General features: G+C 45.5%; 2 protein-coding genes across 2 annotated transcripts in view; one reads left to right on the plus strand and one right to left on the minus strand.

Annotated features, from left to right (window-relative positions):
* LOC143924149 (SRSF protein kinase 1-like) overlaps positions 1-972 on the minus strand; it is a 2,553-nt gene extending 1,581 nt beyond the window's left edge. The window contains exon 1 of the mRNA XM_077448224.1: positions 1-972. This exon is cut by the window's left edge and continues 1,581 nt beyond it. Coding sequence (XP_077304350.1) covers positions 1-873 — 873 coding nt within the window. The 5' untranslated portion in view covers positions 874-972.
* A 128-nt stretch (positions 973-1,100) lies between these two features.
* TRUB2 (TruB pseudouridine synthase family member 2) overlaps positions 1,101-25,356 on the plus strand; it is a 28,237-nt gene continuing 3,981 nt past the window's right edge. The window contains exons 1-8 of the mRNA XM_077448225.1: positions 1,101-1,244; positions 2,139-2,290; positions 3,473-3,604; positions 4,710-4,784; positions 6,697-6,758; positions 7,220-7,301; positions 21,547-21,619; positions 25,191-25,327. Coding sequence (XP_077304351.1) covers positions 2,173-2,290; positions 3,473-3,604; positions 4,710-4,784; positions 6,697-6,758; positions 7,220-7,301; positions 21,547-21,619; positions 25,191-25,327 — 679 coding nt within the window. The 5' untranslated portion in view covers positions 1,101-1,244; positions 2,139-2,172. The remainder of the gene's footprint in view (positions 1,245-2,138; positions 2,291-3,472; positions 3,605-4,709; positions 4,785-6,696; positions 6,759-7,219; positions 7,302-21,546; positions 21,620-25,190; positions 25,328-25,356) is intronic.

Raw genomic sequence — 25,356 nt, forward strand, 5'->3', positions numbered from 1 at the left:
CATTCCTACTATCTCTTGTACCCGTTTCTCCAAGAGCTCAGCCTGACGTTTCTGCTTTTTCTTTAGCTTCTTCTTTTTGTTTTTTGACAACTTCACCGAGGGTTTGGGCTGGGGCGCTGTACTCACCACCGATCCCGAGGGAGGAGGACCACCTGAACGGAGCCACTGAGTGGCGTCAGATGCCAGACGTCTGATGTAGGCATCGTTGACGCACAGCAGGATATTCTCTGGCTTGAGGTCGGTGTGGATGATCTTACACTTGGAGTGCAGGTAGTCCAGGCCCTGAAGGACCTGCCGGATGATGCTCTTCACACAGGGAAGCGGCACTCCCTGGTAATTGGACTTTATGATCCATTTCAGCAGGTGGTGTCCCAGCACCTCGAAGACCATGCAGATGTGCGTGCCGTTGGTACCAGAGATTTTGAAGTCGTCTAGGAGCTGCACCACTCGCTGATTCCCGGGGTCATTGGGGTCGGTGTCCCTGACAGCGCGGAGCAGTTTGATCTCATCCAGGGCAGTCTCTGTGTAATGCTCCGCACTTTTCACCACTTTGAGGGCCACAAAATGTTTGGCCTGGAGATCCCAGCACAGCCACACCGTGGAGAAGTGGCCCCAGCCCAGCTTCCGGATGACGTGGTATCGGTCATGGAAGAGGTCCCCGATCTTCACATGGTGGTACCCCCCCTTACAGTAGTCATTGGGGTCCTCCTGCTCCTCGTCATCAGAGCCCAGCATCTCCTCCTCTTCTTCCTGGGGCTCGTCTGACTGAGGCTCGGGGGCAGAGCTGCGCGATGGCGGCTCTGGCTTCTTCATGCCTTTCTTTCCCTTCACCCGCTTCTTGCGAGCCTGGAGCGCCAGCACTTTCCTCTCCATAGCTCACCGGCGGCAGGAAGACACATGCGCCGTGACCCAACGCTCCGACTTCCCCACTTCCGCCCAACGGCCGCGCTACGTTATGGGCACGCCCTCCTCAGGCGGCCTCGACGCTTGAACCGGTTCTTCTCATTGGTGGATGGGAATATCCGTCAGTGTGAGGGGGCGGTGCTTTGAGTGATGTCTTCTATTCCATAAACGTCATATCTGATTGTAATGAATAGTGCGTGGGCCCGGTGTGGGCGCCGTCTATAGGAAAACACGAGGCGGTGTCTGTCCGCGGCCATCTTTGTACACCCAGGGAGGCGGAAGCACGTGGGGTCAGAGGAAGCTGATGGCCGCTGACAGAGGGCAAAGTAACGTAAACTAATGTAAGTTGTCCTGTGCGGTGTGGAGTAGTTCTGTACGTGCAGTAAGTGATAAGCGGTGTGTGCATTGTATGACTGGCCCTTGATTTTTAGATGAGGTTGAGTGTATGGCGACGGTTTGCTCAACCAGGGTTCCCTGAGTAATATTTCTCTCTCAATTTCAGGTGTCAGTGATCGTTGTAAATGTCTGTAAGGGAAGCGGGTTTCCCAATTGATAATTAATATATGGGGGTCCTTCTCTAACTGATGGCCCCTACAGGGGGCCCTTCGTGCCACCGATGGCTCACATCTGGAGTCTTTTTCCCACTGACACTAATATAGGGTGTCCTTCTAGAAGATGTTTATATAAACATGGGTGTTTTCTGGGTGTTTCCACTTAGGTCTAGTTTTCATTTGCAGTTGGGGGTGGTTAAAAAAACAAAACAAAAACAAAAAAACAGGCAGGTTTTTTACCACCTTCCCTTAGCCTAATGTGTTGGCCAGAAGGGGTGGTAGAAGTACACATGCTGCAATGCTTTGCTTCATGACTGTGGCGGAAGTTATAACACAGGCCACGTTTGGTGGACAGCAATGTTCCCAACCTGACCCATTCAAGGGAATGGGGTAATGCACATGGTTGAGATGCAGTGCTGCAGCCTTTCAATGGTTAAAATAGGCATCCCAGAGATAATGTCACCTCTGACCTACCTTTCAAATGTTTCTGAAAATTCAACCATTGTGGATTGGTTTTCAGAGGAGCATCAATGACACCCCAACGTTTAAAGTAGCCTTTGTGGTTTTGTAACCATTAAAACCTTATCAAAGATGCTGTTTATACACACTGCTTGTATGGGAAGTGGTTTAGTATTACGCTATGCATGGAGTTGGCATTAACCACTTTTTTTTTTTGTGTTATAGATTTATTTTATTTTTTTTAAGTGAAAGCTCAGCCATGGCACTGTCCAAATCCTCTGTTCTTCGTACATTGAATGGGCTATTTTCTGTGTATAAACCACCTGGTGTTATCTGGAAGAATGTGCGTGACACACTGGAGATGACATTACTGAAAGGTACAGTTACTTGGGTGGAGTCTTTATAAAAACAGCAGATTATTTCTTTGCAGTTTAACGAAGGTCTATGGTTACAGCATATGTTTTCATTTTGTAACATCAGCATTGTAATAACAAAACGAACAATAGTTTTATTTGACAATACAATATATGATATCTTGAAAATTCGCCTTTCGTGTTGATTGCTGCCTGGTCATCTCTTTCTAAAACTACCCGGATTCCCCGCATGCTTTGCAGCTTCTCCTCTTTTGTTTAATTTCAATTTCTAAGGACTACATATCCCATGGTACCTTGCTGCCTGCAAACAGTGATTCCTGTACTGACTCTGCCTCCTGAAACTCATTCTCCCAGTAAGGCTACATGTACACTGCAGCTGATAAACGGATGATTAGGAGCAGTTGGGCGTTTTTTTTTTTTTTTTTTTTTATCAGCAGCCTCTGAACTCTCATCTGTCATCTTATCAGTACATGTACACAGTCGTTTATAGTAGTTTCCAGGCAGTTGAGATTTGAAGCTTTTTTTTTTTAAAGAAAAAAATGCATTCAGGACAGATGTTCAGAGGCATTTGAAACGCCAAATGCTTGTAATGGCGTGTAAACGGAGTAACTCGCATTTAGAAGCGTTTTTTGTTTATTGCTGTTTTTCATGGAGAATCATTTCTGGTGCCAAAAAATTGTCTTTTGAGAACCCTTGGGGAGAGCGTGAGAGATGATGATGGCATTTTGGAGGGTCTAGTGAGGATCTATCAAAAATGGTTATAAAGGCAAGAGCGTGGCATGTAAAAGTGGCAACAAACGTTTTTAAACGTCAATAGCTGTCATGCTCCAGCGTTCTGTAGAGGTTTTCAAAGTCCTGTGTACATGAAGCCTAACTCTGTAGATCAGATGGCAGGCTCTGTAAAATGGGTGGCACAGCAGTGCCTACTCACAGGGTATAGTGAATACATTTCACAGAATTCAAGAAAGTAAATGTGTGGGGATCTTTACAAAGTAAGTTTACAAACTTCAAGGTGGTCCAAATTATTAGGAGCTAGAAATAATTGAAATAAAATGCGGAAATAAATATAGATATGGTCTCATTTTGACCATCAATGCGCATTAAAATTGTATACATTATTTACGCATAACAGTACAGTTTTTCACAAGTTTATTTTCATAAACTTTTTTTTTCCCCTTTGTTTAGAATTGAACTCTCTCCATGAACATTCATCTCAACAAAAGATGCTTTTTCTGCCAGAAAGCAGCGGAGGCTGCAGTGGGGTGGAACTAACCAAGGTGATCACATCTGTCCCATCTTTAGTTGACCATGTGCTGGGTTAGTACCTTTCAATATTCCTTTAATGGGTGATCCTTTAAAAGAAATATAGTTTTATATTATCCATTTTTTTTTTTTTTTTCCCTGTAAAGCTTTAGTGACGTTACTTACAAGTAATGAACGTCCCACTTCATGCAGGCAGTTGGATCCTGGAAAAATCTTCACCGCAGACATGGCCCATCCTCCTCCTGTCTGTGGGCTTCTAGTGCAGCTGGGGTTAATATCTCCAGAGTAAGCTGCTATGAAAAAGTTATGCTGGAGACCCACCCCCTCTTTCCTCCTCCTCCTCCGCTGAGAAACGTTCTTTCATTGTTTACTCTGCCTGTAACACATTCTCTGAATGGGGGAGAGTAGTGAGGCACAGGATCCCTTTTCCCCATTTACAGATTGTGTTCCAGGCAGTCAAAGCAATGAAAGAACTTTCTCAATGGAGGAGAAGGAGGTGGGTTCTTGATACAGCTTACCCTTTCTAAAGCTATTAACCCCTGCAGCACCAGAAGTTCAGGGACAAGGAGAGAACCTGCCATCAATGCAGTGAAGAGTTCTGTGGGATCCAGGTGCCTGCACAACATGGGGCAAGTAATCTAACAAAAGCTGTACAGAAAAAAAGTAAACTTTAGCTTTAATGTGTGTCTTGTTTTACTATACGTATACAATCTTTTTTTTTTTTTTTTTTTTTTAAATGATACGTTAGGATTCCCAAAGCGCTATGGGTTAGCTAAAGAGACAGCGCAGCTGTAATAGCAGCCTGCCTTTTGGCTGGCTTTTTCAGACTCTGGTGGGGGGGGGGAGCTGCCTAAGTCCCTCTCTGTTTAAGCTGCAGCCTGAACTTTGAAAACAGACTCTTTACAGTACACTGCTAACTGGTCTCAGGCAGAATAATGAAAAAGAGGCTAAAGTTCCACCTAATGGCAAAAAAAATCCAATACTATGCAATGTTTACCTGATAATTTTTTTTTTATATTTTTAAATGTTTTTATTGCTGACCACAATAAAGACAGCAAAATAGGAGAGTCGCTATACATTGCCTTTAATGAATTCATGTACTGGACATAACACCTGTTTCATCTTGGATTTCTTGTCTCATGTTTTGACACATTCACAGTTAAAGGGCCAGCCTACACTTTCCTGAAGATTGGTGTAGGGCACAAACTTGACAAGATGTCATCTGGGGTCTTGGGTAAGTTGCAAATTTACTTCTCCTTCTCCTTCTCCTTCTCTTTCTCCTTCTCCTTCTTTTTTTAGAAGTCTAATTTAGTCAGTCTTCCTCAAATGGAAATCTAGGTAAACCACTTAATACATCTTGAAATGCATGCTGTATATTTACTATCTACCTGTTTTAGGATTGATAGACTGACTCCACAACCAGCCAATTCTGGTTTAAAACCTCTTCTTTTTTTTTTTTTTTAATATGTAATGGCCATATTGATTGTCAGGGAGCAGTGTTAATTTAGCAACAGTCTCTTAGATGAAGAGGGAGAGGAATCCATGTACCAGCACTAAGGGCAGCCAGTGTAAAGAGCTAGAAGCAGTCTCTGCAATATAACAAAGAAAAAGAAACACAGCGCCTCTAAGTGCAGTATTGGTAAACCATTTTAATGAGAAGTTAAAAATGAAACTACTCACAAAGGGAGCATAAACACAAGCATTATAGTGATCCTGCAGCTAAATCCAGGGGTGGTTTTCTCCTAAACATCCATGTCTCTGAAGTGCAGCAGACAGCTCATGCGGGTGGATTTCGGCATTTGCAGTCTATGGGAACAGCAGGGAACGCAGAGGAGATTGGAGAGTACGTCATCTCTGGGTGCAGGTTGAGAGGAGGCGTCTTCATGTTTTGGAGCATGCTTTTTCCATCCTCAGGCCGTACAAAACATCATCTTTGTTGTGGTTAGGGATGAGCCTGGCATGTTTGCATGGTCCATGTGCAGAGTCTGCCAGGAAGTTGGCGCAGCACTGCGCCAATCACAGGCAGTGAGATCTCTGCAGCCACGCATCGGGACTATTTAGCACTGCCTGTGATTAGCTCTGCGCCGACTTCCTGGTGGGCTCTGCACATGGACCATGTGAACACACCTGAGCTCATCCTTAGTTGTGGTATATGTGTGCTGGGGAGATAAACCTGCCTAGTCACATGATCCACTAAGGTGGCACTCTGACTCTATGAAATACAACGCTTGGATAAAATGGGATGGATAGTGAAACCAGACTAAAGACCCATGAATAAAAAATAACTAATGAAAATGGTAGAGTTGATGACAATTAATAAGTAGCAGATTAGTGATACTAAGATCGAGCGTGTGTGTGTGTATATATATATATTATGATCTGAGGACTTCTTGACCCCCAGATCTCATATTTAAGAGGACCTGTCATGCTTTTTTCTATTACAAGGGATGTTTACATTCCTTGTAATAGGAATTTTAAAAACCGTGTAAAAAGAAATAAAATCAAGTAAAATAAGAAAGGGGGGAAAAAAAAAAACCCCCAGTCCCGACGAGCTTGCACGCAGTAGCGCCCGTATATGAAAATGGTCAAACCACATGTGAAATATTGCCACAATTGTTAGAGCGAGAGCAATAATTCTAGCCCTAGACCTCCTCTGTAACTCAACACGCAACCTGTAGAATTTTTTTAAACAGCACCTATGGAGATTTTTGAGGGTAAAAGTTTGACGCCATTCCATGAGGGGGTGCAATTTTGAAGCGTGACATGTTGGGTATCAATTTACTTGGCGTAACATTATCTTTCACAATCTAAAAAAAAATTGGGCTAACTTTACTGTTGTCGTGTTTTTTTTTTTTTTTTATTCAAAAAAGTGATTTTTTTTTTTTGTAAGACCGCTGCGCAAATACAGTGTGAAAAAAAGTAGTGCAATGACCACCATTTTATTCTCTAGGGTGTTAGAACCCCCAAACCCTATATATTGTTTTTTCTAAGTAATTTTCTAGCGAAAAAACTGTTTTAAACATGTAAATGCCAAAATCTCAAAACGAGGCTGGTCCTTAAATGGTTAACGTGAGTACACTGGATTTCAGACACACAGTTGATCAGCAAAAATCGTATTGTAATACATTTATTTTTATTTTTTGCAGTGTTTGGATTTGGCGATGGAGCCAGGTTGCTCACAGTCATGGATGAGAATCATTATACCAGGGTATGACTATGATGTGCTGAAATGAAACTGTGTATATATAGCCTTTTTTTTTATTTTTTTATTTAGTGTTGGATAAGGAATGGAATGATTAAAACTTGTGTCATATTTTATTTTATTTATTTTTTAATTTATTTGCCACAGTGTCTATCCCGTTGGGGAGATTCAACTTTGCTTTCTGCTCTGGAGACATAATGGAAAGTGAAAGGAAAGCTCCATAAATTAGGGAGAATTGCCCTGTTAGACAATCATCAGAGCAGGACTTCTGTTTTAGGATTTACACTTATTCTGGTGACAGATGTAAAAGTTGGGGTTTCCTTTTACTTGCGGTCCCTGTGACAGTGGTCACCAGGGTGAATAGTGACTCTACCCAGATGGGATACTCACAAGAATAGATACTTTTTAATCTTTGCAAAACATAATGTCTTTATTTATATATTTTTTCCATTACGCTAATTTTAAAGGATTACACAGTTTGTGGTACATTTGGCCAAGCTACTGCAGATTTTTCAGATGCTGGAAAAATTGTTGAAAAGACAACATTTGGTGAGTAAATGCATTTTACCTTTTTTACATCTATTTTAAATAGAAGTCTAGCCAAAATATTTTTAGTTTTCAGTGGCATGGGGAAGAGTTACTACTATTTTGAAGGCATCGCAAACATTTTCTGTTTCTGGGGAGTCGGCCAATACCCCACTTGTGGCTATATTTGCAAATTCCCAGCGTTAATTTTGGAGTAGATTATCCATGCGGCTCAGATTTTAACAAGTTTCTCATGGGTCTCTAGTTATATCTAGATATTGTGGGTGTCTAGCTGCCAGTTTTTCATTTGTCCTTGTCCCATTTAATCGTATTTCGGCCTGAAAATTTAAGGACAATGAACTTCTGTTATTGGGCTATGGTCTGTCTGAGGGCATTAAACTTGAAGGCGAGCAATTTCACCGCAACAATCGGAACCGTTTGGGTTGGTTTGCTTTAATAAGGCTTCTACAGGATCCTTGCGTCAGTTACAATATAGAACTATATATATATATATATATATATATATATATATAAGTGAGTAAACCTGGATCCATAACCTTTGTGAGGCATGTCCATCAAACATGTAGCATTGTAACCTCTTATCCACAGCCTCAAAAATAAAGAAGCGAGTAGTTGGGTACATACTTGGCAATGCAAAAAGGAGTTAGTTACCCACTAAAGTATGAATGGGTTTAATGCTAAAATATTAAATTAGTTCTTAGCCATGAAGGTCCACATTTCCACCCAGTCCTCATCTGATTAGGTTTTGCCTACTCTCTTCCCAGCATAGCATGTAGTTAGTTTTGAGGGGTTCCCTAGGTGAGTAAATGGATGACTGAAGAGAGTTAAGTCCCAGGGAATGAGGAGCAGCACACCTATTTCCTTTAAAGCCAGTGAGAACAAGTGAGGTTTTGGTCTCTCAACAGAGCAGAAACAATGGGCTGTAGTTCTATGTATTAAAATAGATTTCGGTAAATCACCTGCTGGTAGCGTTCGAAGCACCCTTGAATCTTCTGGAAATGATACGAGTGCCGATCTTGACTCTAGCTCGTTCTGTATGGAAGGAAGCTAAGCAGTTGGATGAATTTAGAGATACTATTCTGGCTTTACCCTTGTGGCATAACCCCATATTTCCTCACCTACAGAAATTTGTTGATTATGCTTTCTGGGAACACAGGAATATTGTTACTTTTGAAAACTTATATTCTATTAATGTGTTTGTCTCATTTACTGATTTGCAAAACAAATGTGCCCTCCCACGTACTTCATTTTATAGATACCTACAGCTTTGCCATGTTTTGCAGACCCAGTTTGGTGCTTCTGATACACACTTTTCTGACTACGCCGTGATCAGAGTACTGAGATCACAGGGTCCTAAGAGACTGATATCCACTGTATAGTCTCAAATACTATATACCTCAATTAATAAAAAAAACCTCTAGAGGTCCTAGATAAATGGCAGGCTCTTATATCTTATCTGTCACTTCACGGTCTAACTAGCCTTTAACAACAAACCTATTAATCTCTATATGTTACACCAGTCTTCTTTAACTCCTGTACGGTTACACGCCTTGCATCATATACCGACTTCTGCATGCACTAGATATACCCGCCAGCGAGCAGATTTTACTTGTGTAATGTGGTTATGCCCTGTTATTGATACTGGCAGCAAGTAGTAACACTCTCTACCTTCCTCTCTGTCCCTGTACCATGCCACCCTCAAATTTGTTTACTGGGTATATTGGATGAAGAACAATGGCCAAAGTAGATCAGAATTTTCCTATGGGAGACACTGTTTTTAGTTGTAAGTCTATCGCACTTAAAGCGGAGTTCCAATTAAAAAATAAATAAAAGTCAGCAGCTACAAATACTGCAGCTGCTGACTTTTAATATCCGGACACTTACCTGTCCCAGGGTTCAGCAGTGTGGGGGAACGAAGCCCCACTCGTCTCCACCCCTCCTCTCTGTGGCGCCGCCATTTTCACTGTGGGCGCCAGGCTGTGGCATCACAGCCGGGCACCACTGTGCGCTGTTACTGGCCGGGCAATCATCTGGGACCTGTGACGTGTCTCAGATGATTGGTGAGAGGGAGGAGAGGTGATCTTCCTTCTGGCGCCGCAATGCCCCAGGAGAAAAGCAGGAGTTGTAACCCTCTAAAAAGAGGGTTTCCTGCCTCCCCCCCCCTCCCAAAAAAAGGCATGCCACCTTTCCTTAAAGCGGAAGTTCCATTTATTTTTTTTGTGGAACTCTGCTTTGAATGGAATCTGTCCTGCTCTGCTGTCCATCCATCAATGGATAAGAAAGTATCGGATTCACCATCCTTATGAAAAACTAATTTTTGAGCATGGGGCTTGTCTTGGTAAATATGGTAAGGTGTGGGATGTCTGGTGCTCCTCTACTCTCACCATTGTGGATGCATAAGTTGTGTATTGTGTGAAGCTCCTTAAACCTAAATCTGAATATACATGCGTTGGTACGTTACCTGGGCTTGTTGAATTTTTTTGGATCCAACTGCTCAAAGTATAGGGTCATTACCTTTTTCATGAAAGCTGTTCAGTTTCAATTATCCATATGTAAACGTGAATTTTCTTGCTATTTTTGTACCAAAATTTGTATTTTGTATTTTTTTACTTTCAAAAGATTTTATTTTATGATAAAGGCACTTACAAAAATATACCAGTATAATAAACAATCTTCAGCAGGGAAGGCCCGCTGTCACAGTGTAAGTATTGAAAACAGGAGACAGTTGTGGAAGACAGACAGTATCAAATGGGTACAGACATCTTGCCCCGCCTCAGCGAGGGGCTAACCAAATAAAAAGAAAAACAAGGGGTCACCCCCCGCGGGGAGCCCATCCAATAGATCTGTAAGGGGTAGCATCCAGGAGCCCCCACCCTGGCACCCCTGAGAGGGAACTTGCTGTGCCAGGATGAGGGAGTACCCTCCCGGGTCCCCCCCTCTCAGAAGGAGAAAGAATTCGATGGGCCGTCCGCAGTGGGCACCTCAACATTCAAATGGACTGTACGGAGAACCTGTCAATTATAGCTCTGTTGAGCAAACCACCAAAACAGAACATCTAGAGGGACAGAGGAGAGAAGAAAGGAAGAAAAGAGAAGGACAGAGGGGTAAAGGGAGGTAAGCTACGTCCTAAAAGGGTGGAGGGGTGCAGTGGTAGAGTGCTTGGCACTCAATGTAAGAGGGGGAGCTTTAGGGGTGAGGTCTGGGCACTAAGGTAGAGCCTGGGGGCACCCCAGGCAGCAGAGATATTCCCATGTAACGGGCCCAAGGGTCCCACACCTTTCTAAATTTAGGCGTGGTATCTGACAGAATGCCTGACAGTTTTTCTTGGGACATTATCCAAGATATCTTCCTCTTAACTGCGAGGAAGGAGGGTCTGGGTTGCTTCCAGGCGGAGGCAATCGCAATTTTGGCTCCTAAGAGGATAAAATAGGTTAGTTTTTGAGTGTAACCAGGCAATAAAGGAGCAGGGGCATTGAGTAACGCAACCTCCGGAGTTTTTGGAACCCGGCAGCCTGTGACCATGTAAAGCAAGTTAAAGATTTTAGTCCAGAACGATCGAAGCCTAGGGCATTCCCACCATGTGTGGATCATGGAGTCACGCAGTTGGCACCCCCTAAAACATAAGGGGTTAGCCGTGGGGTAGATTTTGGCTAGCCTGGCTGGAGTGAGGTACCACCTAGTTATCAATTTGATGCTAGCCTCCATAAGTGAGGTGTTTTGGATCCCACGAAAGGATCTGGCTAGGGCCAGCTGCCAGGTTTCAAGACTGCCAGAGGTCTGAAGATCGGATTCCCATGCTGTCATATATGGGGACTTGCCCGTTGGGGCAGTGAGAGCTGCATAGATTACTGAAATACCACCCCTCTGCTCCTCGATCTTACCACACCATGCTTCGTATTCAGTAAAGGGAGGAGGAAGGGGTTTGTTCTTCCAAAGCGAGTGTAAGAAGTGAGAAATTTGTTGGAAGCGGAACCTCTCCGAGTCTGGTAGCTCTAAGTGTTCGATACAATAAGCCAGGGAAATTGGACCCCTTGAATTAAAAAAGTGACCTATCCGGTATAGTCCCTTGTCCAACCACCATCTGAAGGCCTCGATATCTAGGCCAGGGGGAAAGTCATGATTACGGAAGATGTGAGCAAGAGGTCTTAAAGTGGAGACTAGGGAAGGCTCTTTGCGGAGACCGTCCCATAGGGCGCAGGAGTGAGAGAGGGATGGGGACAAGATGGGCAGCCTGGCTTTGGGCGGGCACCACAATAGAAAATCTAGTGTAAAAGAGGGTACGGAGCAGCGTTCAATGGACAGCCAATCCGGTTTCTCGTATTTGGAGTAGATCGTGGAGAGTTGGGCTAGGCGAGCTGCAAGGTAATATTTGTGAAGGTTAGGCAAGCCCAACCCCCCCCCCCCCCCCCTGCATCTGTGTAGGAATAGCGTGTTTTGCGAGAGACGGTACCCCTTGTTGCTCCAAATATATTTCAGTATTTTGCTTTGCAGAGAGCAGAGGTGGTCCTTCCGGACTGGTATTGGGAGGGCTCGGAAATAGTATAAGATTTTGGGAAGAAGGGTCATTTTTATGGAATTAATCCGGCCAAGCCAGGAAAGTTCGTGTTTAGACCATGAACAGAGATCGGTTTCCAACTGTCTGTATAGTTTGGGGTAATTGTGGGCATACAACATCTCCATTTTAGGTGTAAGGGAGATGCCCAAGTATTGGATGGCAGTGTCACTCCATTGGAACGGGAAGGATTGTTTGAGTGAGAGAACTTGGTGGGAGGGAAGAGAAATATTCAAAGCCACCGACTTAGAGTAATTGACTCGCAAGCCTGAGACCTTGGCAAAGTCGTCTAGTACTCGGGATAAGTTGGGCAGGGTTGTGAGGGGGGAAGTAAGGAATAACAGTATATCGTCTGCAAAATGTCTATGTTGTGGCGGACTGCTATCGCTAGTGTTTCAATGGCTATTGCAAATATGAGGGGAGATAGGGGGCACCCTTGTCTAGTCCCTCTGGTAATGGGAATTGGAGTGGATAGGTATCCCTGGAGTCGAATTTGGGCCCTCGGCTGGGAGTATAAGGCCTGTAATAAGCCAAGGAAGTGAGCCCCAAATCCCCACCTGTCAAAGAGCTGAAAGATGTACTGCCAGGAGACCGAGTCGAACGCCTTCTGGATATCTAAGGAAAGGAGGAAGCCAGATTGTTTGGGTCCCCCTTCCCAATTAGACTGCAGAATGGAGATAATGTCGATCGCCCTCCGAATTTGATCAGGTCCCTGTCTGCCAGGGATAAATCCAACTTGGTCCTTGTGGACATAGCGTCCGATAAAGGAGGCCAGCCTATTGGCCATAACTTTCGTGAGAATTTTGAGGTCATTATTAATGAGGGAAATCGGCCTGTAGTTGCTGACATCCTCCAAGTTCTTGCCAGGTTTGGGAATGACCGTGATATATGCCGTGTTAAGGTGGGGATCTAGGGGGCTTCCATTAGCTTTATGATTACCGAGATTGGCCAGGTGGGGGGCAAGCGTGTTGGCAAAGGCTTTATAGTAAGGATCGAAAGACCATCGGGGCCTGGGGCGGAGCTTTTTTTGAGTTCCTTTATGACTCCCAGTATCTCCTCCACCTGAAAGGGGCTTTCCATGACTTGTTTGTGGGCATCCGATAAGACAGGGATGGGGAGTCCCTCCAAAAACTTTGGAAGGAGGTTTGCTTTGGGAGATGGAGGACTGCTGTAAAGAGAAGTGTAAAAGTCCTGAAAGGCATTCAGAACCGTGACCGGATTAGACGTGGGCGGGTGTCCTGCACTTCTGATCCGAGGGAGGGTGCTTAGCTTGGTTCTAGGGGAGAGTCTATTAGCCAGGAGTGTGCCTATTTTATCCTCCTGTGAGTAAAACTTATGACCAGACCACCTAACCGATTTTTCCGCTTTCGTGGTGAGGGCGAGATTAAGTTCTAAGCGAGTCTTGTCTAGCAAGGAGGTGGGGGTGTGGAGGGGGTCCTTTTTGTGAAGAGCCCTGAGTCTAGAGTATTCCTCTTCTAGCTTCAGGATGGTTGATTGCCTTTCCCGTTTTATTTGAGTTCCTAATTGAATGAGTTTTCCCCTAATAAATGCTTTGTGCGCCGCCCACAGGGTTTCGGGGGAGACATCGGGTGTCGTATTAATAGAGAAATATTCCTGCAGTGCTTTGTCAAGATCCATAACTCGTGATGGCTCTGACAGGAGGGATTCGTTCAACCTCCAATGCCTGGGGTGTCTCCCACTCGAACCCCCGAGGGCCGTCACAATTACCAGCGAGTGATCCGAGACCACCGTGTCAGTGATGGAGGCTTTGAGCACCCGGGGTAGGAGCGCAGAGGGTACAAGTATGTGGTCAATCCTTGCATAGGATTGGTGAGGTGCTGAGTAGTGAGTGTAGTCTCTCTTTGTGGGGTTTAATTCCCGCCAAGCATCGGATAACCTATAAGCGTGGAGCAATTTGGCGATCCGCAGGCTTGCCTTCGTGGGCCTGGTTAAACGGGCATGAGAGGAGGAGGATTTGTCAAGGCCTTGATCGAAGGCGACGTTAGAGTCCCCTCCGACAATAACCATCCCCTGTAGAAAAGGCGCAAGGGTGCGCAGCAGGGATTCAAAGAATTGGACCTGTCCTGTGTTCGGGGCATAGTAGGAGACCAAAGAATTAAGGTGGTCCCCCACTGTGCCCTTTACAAGTAAAAACCTACCCTCCGGATCCACCTTTTCAAAACTTTTATTGAATTTGCACGTTTTGGCTATTAGAATGGCCACCCCCTTGGATTTGGATTCCGCGTTGGCTAAGTAGAACTGAGGCAAGTGGGCATGTAGGAACTTGGGACTATACCGGATAGGAAGGTGCGTTTCCTGAAGTAGGATTATATCTAGTTTCAGAGATTTATAGTAATCAAGAGCTTTTCTCCGTTTGATGGGGGAATTAAGGCCCTGTATGTTGTGGGTGGCTATCTTAAGCCTAACAGCTTGTGGATCAGCCATGGAGCAGAGGGGGAGCCCAGCATCTGAAGGCGACCTCACTTACCCATTCCGAAGCGGGGTTCCCGGCAAGAGCATTGGGATCGACGGCCTGGGATTTACTCGCGGAATACATTGCCGACTGGATTAGCTCAGCCAGACCTGAAAAAAAAAAAATAGTGTCATGTAAACATTCAACAGGAGTAGCTTACAACCTAGTGGGGAGACAGAAGGAGATAGGACAAGGAAAGAAAGTGTTCCTGGGAAAAGAAAGAGGAGATCAGGGCAGGAGACACCCCCCCGAAATCCCGAGAAAGAACAGTGTAAACAGCCGACCCATAAGGTCAGATGTCCCGACCCTCAGGCGCCCGGGAGAGACCGAGGGAGGGGGAGTTGCACATGTGGTCCCTCGCGGAACTGGGGGCCCCTAGTCGGGCAACAACCCGAGCTGTTGATTCAACATTATGTAACAATAGAGGTTAAGCAACAAGAAAGAACGTAAGGCACGGCCAAACATAGTGATTAGGAGACACTGGCGCTAATCAGAGAATGCTGGTCATTAAACATAAAGTGAAGTGGCACACCCAGGGAGGGTGCTGGGGACTGCAGCCCCCTACAGAGACCTTCAAGCAGCCCATAGGGCCTATTTCTAGGGGGCGCAAATAATATGAGGGGTTACGGGCAGTCCAGGAGGTGGAAGAAGTACTGCATAGCGTCCCGGGATATTGAAGGCGATGGGGAAGGGGGTAGCACAGGTCCTAGGCAAGGGGAGGGCAAAAAAGGGTGGAGGACCAAACTTCCCATGGTTGGGGAGAAGTCCTCTGGCCCTCTCCAGGACCTCGGACAGTCAGACACAGAATGGAGAGTCTAAGAAGGGGCCTGAATGTTGCTCAGGTGGGTGCATTATCCTTGACCTTCTTGGCTCTTCCGGAGGTCCACAACGGGGATTGTGGGCTGTTAGGTGTGGGCCGCTTGTTTGAGCTCTGGCCAGAGTTAGAAGTGTCCATATCAGCTTCTTGAGAAATGATTTTCAGCCTGGTGAGGAGCTTTTCCCCCTCGGGGAAAGTAGAGAAAGCATAAGACTTCCCTTTTATCTGTGAACCTGACCGCAAATGGGAAAGCCCATTTGTATTTTATGTCTTTTTGTGACATTGCAAGCAAGAGGGGTTTCAGGGCTCTCCGTCTCTGTATGGTGGAGGGGGAGAGGTCCGCAAAGATCTGAACCTGGTGGCCCTGGTATATGACGTGTTGCAGGGATCTGGCTCTCTTCATAACTTCTTCTTTCACCGAAAAGTGATGTGGCTTGGCCAAAACATCGCGCGGAGTGCCATCCTTCCTAGGGGGGCCAAGGGTTCTATGGACCCGGTCAAGTTCAAGCTTAGGAGCTGGGATGTCAGGGATAAGCTGTGTAATGAGGTCCTGCACCGCCTTGGACACATCAGTTATTGATTCTGGGAGCCCTCGAATTCTGATGTTGTATCTGCATGACCTATTTTCAAGGTCATCAATACGGGCCATGGCTAGGTCTAATTGCTCCTGTACTGAATAAATGTGCCTGGAGTTTTGAATGGATCTGGCAATTGTATCCTCCATTTTACGCTTGATCGTTTCGATCCGGGAGCCTAGGTTAATAAAGTCGGCTTTTAATTCCCCCGTGATTTGCATGGCAGTTTGGGAGAGGCCCCTTTCCAACAGTTCAGAGAATTTGACAAACAGGGCATCCATGTGGGAGACTGGGTCTGCATGAGCAGCCTCATGTGAGGCCATGGCAGCCTGGGCAGCCCTGTGCGTCCCCGCTGGGGATGGGGAGAATTCCTGGAGGGTGCGTTCCAGCAGGGAGACCGTGGAGGCCGGGGACGGTGTGGCTTCCTTGGGTGGACCCCTGGGGTTGCCTGGGGTGGCGTGGAGAGGAGGAAAGTCTGTATCTGACCTGAAATCCATCGTGCCTGTGGATCTGTGGTCCTGAGATAGGAGCTGTGCTGCGGTGGCCATCTTGGATTTCTCCCACACGTCCAATGAAGCGAACAGCGGACCCAGATTGCGTTTAACCAGTCCCCCGGTCATTCGGTAATGTGCCCCAACTCTTCGGGAGTCCGTCCCTACAGCTCGGGAAGCGGAAGGGTAGCCGTGTCGTGCGGTAGGGGTTCCGTCGTTCCGCGAGGCAGCGGAGCTTTAGATGATCACGGCCATCTTGGAAGCCTCGCGCATGCGCCTCCGTATTTTTGTATTTTTTAACGCGCATGTTGAGAACCATGGTTGTTAAATCTAGCTGTTTCTATATACCTTGTCAATAAAGAGTTTACAAAAAAATAGTTCAGTTAGGAGACTCCATTTTACCTTAAACAAAAGACTTAAAACAATCAAAAGTTACAAGGGAGTAGATCTATTTGAAACCTTTTTGGATCCACCATGTACTTTTAAGATCTAATGGTGATTTTTGTCCAAGTGGAAACAAGGGGTACCTCACTAGACCACACAAATAGGTGAGGAGAGATGAGGCCTCCTGAGTACTTTTGAGTCCCACACCTTAAAACAGAGCTTAACCGTATCTGAGCAACACAAACTGAAAACGCTGTTTAATTCATTTATACCATTTACAGCAAAATCACCCATCCTTCCATGACTCCGTGATTTTTTTATTTATTTTTTTGCTGAGAAATGGCTTTAAACAAACAAGATGGTTCATGTAACACTATCTGGATTCCATCTTAGCTCAGGCATGCAGGCAGGAGGGTGTGCTTGGCTGAGAAAACCCTTCCTCCAGATGAAAGGAAAACAAAAATGTTCAGAATACTTCTGGGATGTATGATGTCGTTTTGGCTTAGGCCAGAAACCAGGATGCACCCAAAGAAATGTAGAAAAGGGGTTAAAACAAGTGAATATAATTTACATTCATGATCTGTTTACTAAGTCTAGTAGCATAAAGATTAAAAATAGTTCATGTTGATTGAAAGAGTTTAGTTTCGCTTTTAGCAAATGCATTATCCACTTAAGCCCCGGACCATTTTGCAGCTAAAGGACCAAACGCCTTTTTGTGATTCGGCACTGCGTCGCTTTAACGGACAATTGCTCGGTCATGCGACGTGGCTCCCAAACAAAATTGGCGTCCTTTTTTCCCACAAATAGAGCTTTCTTTTCGTGGTATTTAATCACCTCTGCGGTATTTGTTTTTTGCGCTATAAACAAAAATAGAGCAACAATTTTTTGAAAAAAATTTAATATTTTTTACTTTTTGCTATAAGTATCCCCCAAAAATATATATATAAAAAAAAAACACATATTTTTTCCTCAATTTAGGCTGATACGTATTCTTCTACATAAAAAAAAAAAATCTCTAAGCGTTTGCGCAAAAGTTAAAGCGTCTACAAAATAGGGGATAGTTTTATGGCAATTTTATTAATCATTTTTATTTTACTAGTAATGGCGGCGAACAGCGATATTTATTTTTTTTTTTTTTTCCTGCGACTTTATGGTGGACATGTCGGATAATTTTGACACATTTTTGGGACCATTGGCATTAATACAGCGATCAGTACGATTAAAAATGCACTGATTACTGTAAAAATGTCACTGGCAGTGAAGGGGTTAACCAGTAGGGGGCAGTGTAGGGTTTAAGTGTGTGTTTTTTTTTTTTTTTTTTTTTTTTTTTTTTTTTTTTTTTACTGTAGGGGGCGTGGCTTGGCGTGTGACATCACTGATCGTCTTTCCCTATAACCGGGAACAGGCGATCAGTGATAGCCTCACTAGGAAGCACGAGGAGAGGTTTGTTTACACACACCCCTACTCGTTCTTCAGCTCTGTGACCCGATCGCGGGAAACCGGCGGCGATCGGGTCCTGTGGCCACGGTCATGGAGCTCAGGGCCGGGTCGCGAGTGCGCTGCCGGCTGGGCACTTAAAGGGCAACGTACCTGAGCCGTGCCATTCTGCTGACTTTTATATTGGCGTTAGGCGGTCCTTAAGCGGTTAAGGAAAGGCAATTGCCATGATTGGGGCGGTAAGCAATATGGAGAGGAAATTGAAAAGGGATCATCACAATCAATTATATTGAGCAAAACCTAAATGGGGGTTTCCACGTTTGCATGTAGAAGGCGAATGGGCTATATGGGCTGCTTTTAAATTGGTTTACTAACACACGTACCTAAGCCTATATCTAAACTGATAGACTATAGTCCTTTTAACCCTTGGGAGTACAGAACACAATAAATTGTCATTATTGTATTATCGCAGGGCTTGACAAATTTGCTTTGAATCTAGGAGCCAGTTAAAGTTAGGAGCCAGTTTTTTTAGAGTGGTATGGATTGTCAGCTCCCGGGGTAAGGCCAGTAATTTTCGAACCCTAACTCACAACGGAGCACCCAGTCAATAACTCCAATGTAACGCTGTTACATCAGGGTTATGGGCTGGCCAGAAAGAGTAAGGTTGGCAACAGATGCCACTGGTTGGCTTAGGCAGGTTGCACTGATTGGTACTGGCAGGTGGCGCTTGCATGTGGCACTGATTAGCAGTGGCACTGGGTGGCACTGACAGATGGCACTGGCAGGTTTCACACTGAGCCGAGTGTAACTGTGTGTGAAACTGACAAGTAACAGAGAGGAGCTTTCAGAATGGAGCTCAATGTCGGGGGTGGGCAGGATCCAGCAGCTATCAAACGCCAGCCAATGATTGGGCTGTTTAAGAAAAGGGGCGGGCCACATACACATAGCGGCCCGCCCAGATCCGATCCCATTGTCTAGTGTTTGATGGCTGCTGGGTCCCGCCCACCCCCGACATCAAGCTCAATTCTGACAGATCCTCTCTCCTCTCTGTTATGTGTCAGTTTCACACACTCAATGGCTGTGGCAGGCATCAAGTGCCGCGCTGAGTGTGGAGAAGGGAGGAGGAATGGTCGGTCAGTGTTAAAGCGGGGTTCCACCCTAAAGTGGAACTTCCACTAATCGGAACCCTCCCCCCCCCTCCGGTGTCACAATTGGCACCTTTCAGGGGGGAGGGGGGTGGAGATACCTGTCAAAGACTGGTATTTACACCCACTTCCGGGCATAGACTCCCGTGGGAGTCTACGCCATTTCCTGTCCTGCCGCGCTGTCTGCTGGGACACACGCGGGTCTCAGAGACAGCGCAGACAAATTCCTATTGCGCTGCGCGACTCGCGCATGCGCAGTAGGGAACCGGGAAGTGAAGCCGATTCGCTTCACTTCCTGATTCCCTCACCTAGAATGGTGGTGGCAGCAGCCGAGAGCCGAGCGATCGATCGGCCTTGGCTGCCGGCATCGCTGGAACCCGGGATAGGTGAGTGTCCATTTATTAAAAGTCAGCAGCTGTAGTATTTATAGCTGCTGGCTTTTAATATTTTTTTTGTAGGTGGAATCCCTCTTTAAATATCATAGCACTGCATGTCTGGGGCATCGGAAGTTGCAGTGAGTGGGCGGGTGGCAGCCTAGGTGCCCGGGTGCGGTTTCTGGTCGCCATGGCAACTTGGCACCTGGGGTTTTTCGAGCCCTGTTTTAGTGACCCTAGAGCAGGCGAACCTTGGCACTCCAGATGTTTTGGAACTACAATTCCCAGGATACTCATCTACACTGCAGAGTGCATGAGCATCATGGGAAATGTAGTTCCAAAACATCTGGGGTGCCAAGGTTCGCCATCACTGCCATAGAGCAATACTAGGGACTATATTGTGCAGTACCCGGAAATAATGTAGTAGCTTCGGAGGTAATGCTACTTTGATGGTATTGCATCTGCCGCATCAAGAAATTCAAATTTGACAATGGTTCTAGGTTTCCAAAAGAGAAGAGAATTAAAGTGGAGGGCCACCCTGAAAAAAAAAAAATAGATAAAAAATTACAAAAAAATCATAAATAAAAAAATGAAAAACAAAATTTTTTTTTTTTTTTTACTTACCAGAAATGCCTGTTGCTAGGCACATCATCCTAATCTGCCTCTTCCTCTTCCGCTGAGATATTATTTCTTCTCTCCTCTGTGCGGCGTCTTCTGGGTAATGGGTCGCACTGTGTTCTGGGAACTGTGTCCCAGAACACAGCGCACCCCATTCACAAAGCGATGCGCGACTCGCGCATGCGCAGTAGGAAACGGGCAGTGAAGCTGTAAGGCTCCACTGCCTGTTTCTTTTAGATAGAATGGCGGCGCCGAGGGACGGGTCGGCCTCGGACATCGCGGGCGCCCTGGATAGGTAAGTGTGCTTATTAAGTCAGCAGCTACAGTGTTTGCAGCTGCTGACTTTTACATTTTATTTATTTTTTTTTTTTTTTCTTAAACCGGCCCTCCTCTTTTCATTTTGGTGGGTAATTTTGCTTGGTAAGGTGGAGGTGAAGGTGTGGATGCTGTTATGCCACTGAAAGCCAGCATTTTGCTGTATGCCATCTAAAGTTGTTGAATTTAAACTGGAAATGCTTTTTTATTTTTTATTTTTTTTAAAATAACGGACAGGTTTATACGTATCTGCCCTATGCAATGATATTGCACAGAGCGGCCCCAAACCTCCTGATCCCCCTACAAGTGCTCCTGGCTCCTCCTGTCTGACGTGTGGCTTTCTATGGGGGCACTTGTGTGAGCTCGTGCCCAAGCCTCTGTCTGTGTCTATTGGCACAGAGAGCGGTACTTGGCCCCGCTCCCTCATCACTGATTTTGATTGACGTCAGCGGGAGCCAGTGGCTCCTGCTGCCTCAGCAAAGCCTGTGAGACCAGGAAGAGAGGGGAGAGAAGAGCTGTGGGTGGGCACTACACTGGGTCAAATGAGGGCTCAGTTAAGTAAAATGTGGGATGGGGGGGGGGGGGGCTACTGATGCCTTTCACCTTTTTAACATTTTAACTTAAAATCCGCAAGGTCCCTACTGTGCCGTAATATTTTTGTTTAATCCCTTGCTACAAGCTAGAGCACCCCCCAGGGTCCATGGTGGAAGTGTACTTCCTTTAGGTCATCGATATGAAGCTGCAATTCTACATGCTGTGTAATTTTTTTTGTTTTGTTTTTCCCTCTCTGTGTTCTGTATAATTGATCACATTCAAGCTGCCAGGTTAGGTTTTGCATGTGATTGGTTGTGAAAAAAAATTCTTAGCTGTAGCATTTATACTGCATGAAGCTCTATGGGAAGGACCACAAGGAGCTTACAGTGGGTGTGTCTGGGACCCGCACTTCTGTATTAGTCTTGGGTGTGTATATCGCCAGCTTACTGACAAAAACACATAAAAAAAAATTCAATTTGTCTATGATGATACAAGTAAAAATACTGATGTTGATCTCTTATTTTCACTCACAGATCATATTAGCAGAGAGAAATTTGAACGTGTGCTTGCCGTAATTCAAGGAGCCAACCAAAAGTCTTTGATAATGTGGGTACTTTGGTACTTCTGCCAATCTGTTCAGTTATCCTACGCGTGCCTATTTGTTCAGTGAAGGATCTTTTGTGGTATGACTGACTGCTCTGTTCCAAATAGAATCCCCTTACACAGTGCCTTGAAAAAGTATTCATACCCCTTAATTTTCCACATTTTGTGATGTTACAACCAAAAACGTAAGTTTATTTTTTTGTGTGGGGGGGGGGGTATTTTATGTGATAGACCAACACAAAGTGGCACATAATTGTAAAGTGGAAGGCAAATGATAAATGGTTGTCAAATTTTTTACAAATAAAAATGAAAAGTGGTGTGCATTTGTATTCAGCCCCCTTTACTCAGATACCCCTAACTAAAATCTAGTGAAAACGATTGCCTTCAGAAGTCACCTAATTAGTAAATAGAGTCCAACTGTGTGTCATTTAGTCTTGGTTTAAATACAGCTGCTTTATGTAGCCCTCAACAAACATAGTGACGTACTACGTGGAATTTTAGCTCTTGAGCGCCACCCTTTGGGCACCTTCTGCTAATGTTGTGTTTGGTGAGCATTGATTCCGAGCATGCGTGTTCGTACTTTGGACTTTTGTGTGACGGATTTGTGTACACACAATACGAAAATCTGACAACAGACTGTTGTCCGCCAAAAAATGTACTAGCCTGCCATCCAACATTTGTCGAAAATCTGATCGTGTGTACAAGGCTTAAGTGAACAAACGGCATCATGAAGGCCAAGGAACGCACCAGACAGGTCAGGGATAACATTGTGGAGAAGTTTTAAAGCAGGGTTAGGTTATAAAAAAAATATCCCAAGCGTTGAACATCTCACAGAGCACTGCTCAATCAATCATCCGAAAATGGGAAAGAGTATGGCACAACTGCAAACCTACCAACACATGGCAGTCCACCTAAACTGACAGGCCGGGCAAGGAGAGCGTTAATCAGAGAAGCAGCCAAAAAGGCCCATGGTAACTCTGGAGCAGCTGCGGAGATCCACAGCTTGGGTGGGAGAATCTGTCCACAGGACAACTATTAGTCGTGCACTCCACGAATCTGGCCTTTATGGAAGAGTGGCCAGAAGAAAACCATTGTTGAAAAAGAGCCATAAGAAGTCCCGTTTGCAGTTTGCGAGAAGCCATGTGGGGGACGCAGCAAACATGTGGAAGAAGGTGCTTTGGCCAGACAAGACCAAAATTTAAGATTTTGGCCTAAAAGAAACACACTATGTATGGCAGAAAACGAATCCTGCACATCACCCTGAGCATGCCACCCCCACCGTGAAACATGGTGACAGCATCCATATTGTGGGGATGATTTTCTTCAGCAGGGACAGGGAAGCTGGTCAGAGTTGATAGGAAGGTGGATGGAGCCAATACAGGGCAATCTAATGCCGCGTACACACAATCAATCGGGTGGAAAAGTCCGGCAAACTCAAGTCCGCCGGCCAATCCCCCCGTGTGTAGCCTCCAGCGTACTATTTTTACCCAAAAGTACGGCGGACTTAGAAAGTAGTTTTGCACTCCAATCCTCCGGCCGGACTTGCATTTCGGCGGACAATCTGGCCGTGCGTATGCCAGTCCGCCGTACTTTTGAAATGAACGAAGAAAAGTCCGCTCATTTTGAGCACGTCTCCAGGTAGGCGGGGCCCGCGAAGGATGCGTCGTTGGCCCGCCACCTGGTATGGACTTAAAGGGGAACCCCAACGCCGAAAAAAAAACGGCGTGGTGGTCCCCCCCAGGTCCACATCAGACCCTTGTCCGAGCACGCTACCCAGCCGGCCAGGAAAGGGGGGGGACGAGCGAGCACCCCCCCCCCCCTGAGCCGTACCAGGCCGCGTGCCCTCAACATGGGGGCGCCTTGGGGAAGGGGGGCCGCGCCCCCCCCACCCCAAAGCACCTTGTCCCCATGTTGATGAGGACAAGGGCCTCTTCCCGACAACCCAGGCCGTTGGTTGTCGGGGTCTGCGGGCGGGGGGCTTATCGGAATCCGGGAGCCCCCTTTAATAAGGGGGCCCCTGGATACCGGCCCCCCACCCTATGTGAATGAGTATGGGGTACAATTTACCCCTACCTAGTCACCTGTAAAAAAAAAAAAAAACACAGCACACAAGATAAAATAGTTTATTGCACAGCTCCGGGGGTCTTCCGTCTTCGGGGGTCTTCTCGCCGGACTCCTCCGCTATCTTCTGCTGCTCGCTCGTCCCCCCCCCCCCCCCTTCCTTCCTGGCTGGCCGGGTAGCGTGCTCGGACAAGGGTCTGATGTGGACCTGGGGGGGGGGGGGGCTACACCGTTTTTTTTTTTTATTTTTTCGGCGTTGGGCTTCCCCTTTAAGTCCATACCAGGTGGCGGGGCAAGTGACGTCTCCTTCGCGGGCCCCGCCTACCTGGAGACGCGCTCGAAATGAGCGGACTTTCCTCCGTGTGTGTGGGCGAGTCCATTCATTTCAAAAGTACGGCGGACTTAGTACGCCGTATTAGTACGCTGAAATAGTGCCGTGTGTGGGCAAGTAGCCCGTTCGGAAAGTCCGGCGGGAAGTCCGCTACGTGTGTATGCGGCATAAGAAGAAAACCCAGAGTCTGCAAAAGACTTGAGACTGGGGCAGAAGTTTGCTTACCAGTAGGACAATGACTCTAAACATACAGCCAGAGCTACAATGGAATGGTTTAGATAAAAGCGTCATGTGTTAAAATGGCCCAGTCAAAGTCTAGACTTAAATCCAATTGAGAATCTGTGGCAAGACTTGAAAATTGCTGTTCACAGTCGCTCTCCATCCAGTCTGACAGAGCTTGAGCTATTTTGCAAAGGAGAATGGCCAAAAAATGTCACTCTCCTAGATGTGCAAAGCTGGAAGAGACATCCCCATAAAGACTCGGAGCTGTAATTGCAGCGAAAGGAGGTTTTACAAAATATTGACTCAGGAGGGCTGAATGCAAATGCACCCCACACTTTTCACATATTTATGTGTAAAAAAAAAAAAAAAAATTGAAAACCATTTATTTTCCTTCCACTTCACAATTATGTGCCACTTTCTGTTTGTCCATTTACGTTTTTGGTTGTAACATGACAAAATGTAGAAAATTTCAAGAGGTATGAATACTTTTACAAGGCACAGTATATGGCCACCATTCTTTTGTAGCTGCAGTTATGATGCAAGGGGCATTATATTTTTTACACAGGTAATGGGCAGGTAGTAATATTTTTGTATTGATCACTACAGAGCTATTTGGTTTTGCGCACCTTTTTAGATTTAATTATTTTTGTGATTCCTTTGTGTCTGGAAAATATAGGTTTCTGCGTTACAATTTTGTTTCTGTGTTTATAGGTAGGTCTTCTGTCAGTTATGAACAATATGCTATCTAGGGAAAGACTGCTAAGCACACTAGCACTTACAAATTAGAAATCTTTAAATATCGTATTGCAGTGCCTGAAAGGGGGCAGCCCTGTAAGTTGAAATTATTATAAAGATGTTTAAATAATTGACTATGTGATTTTTATATAGAGAGATATATATATTCTCATATATCACAGTGGTAGTATATAACCTTGACTTTTTGCCTGATTCTTTCCCTAGGCACAGTAATGTGGATCTTAAAAGCGAGGAAGCATATAACTTGGCAGTACAAGGCCAGCTCCGTCCTAAGGTGAAGACCCCACCTCTCATACTGGCATTGCGATGTTTGGAGTTTTCTCCACCTGACTTCACTCTAGGTATTTTTTTTTTTTTTGTTTTTTTTTTA

Source organism: Lithobates pipiens, unplaced genomic scaffold (genome assembly GCF_037356315.1).
Source record: "Lithobates pipiens isolate NorthernLeopardFrog02 unplaced genomic scaffold, aLitPip1_a1.2 Scaffold_22, whole genome shotgun sequence".
Classification (NCBI taxonomy): Eukaryota; Metazoa; Chordata; class Amphibia; order Anura; family Ranidae; genus Lithobates; species Lithobates pipiens.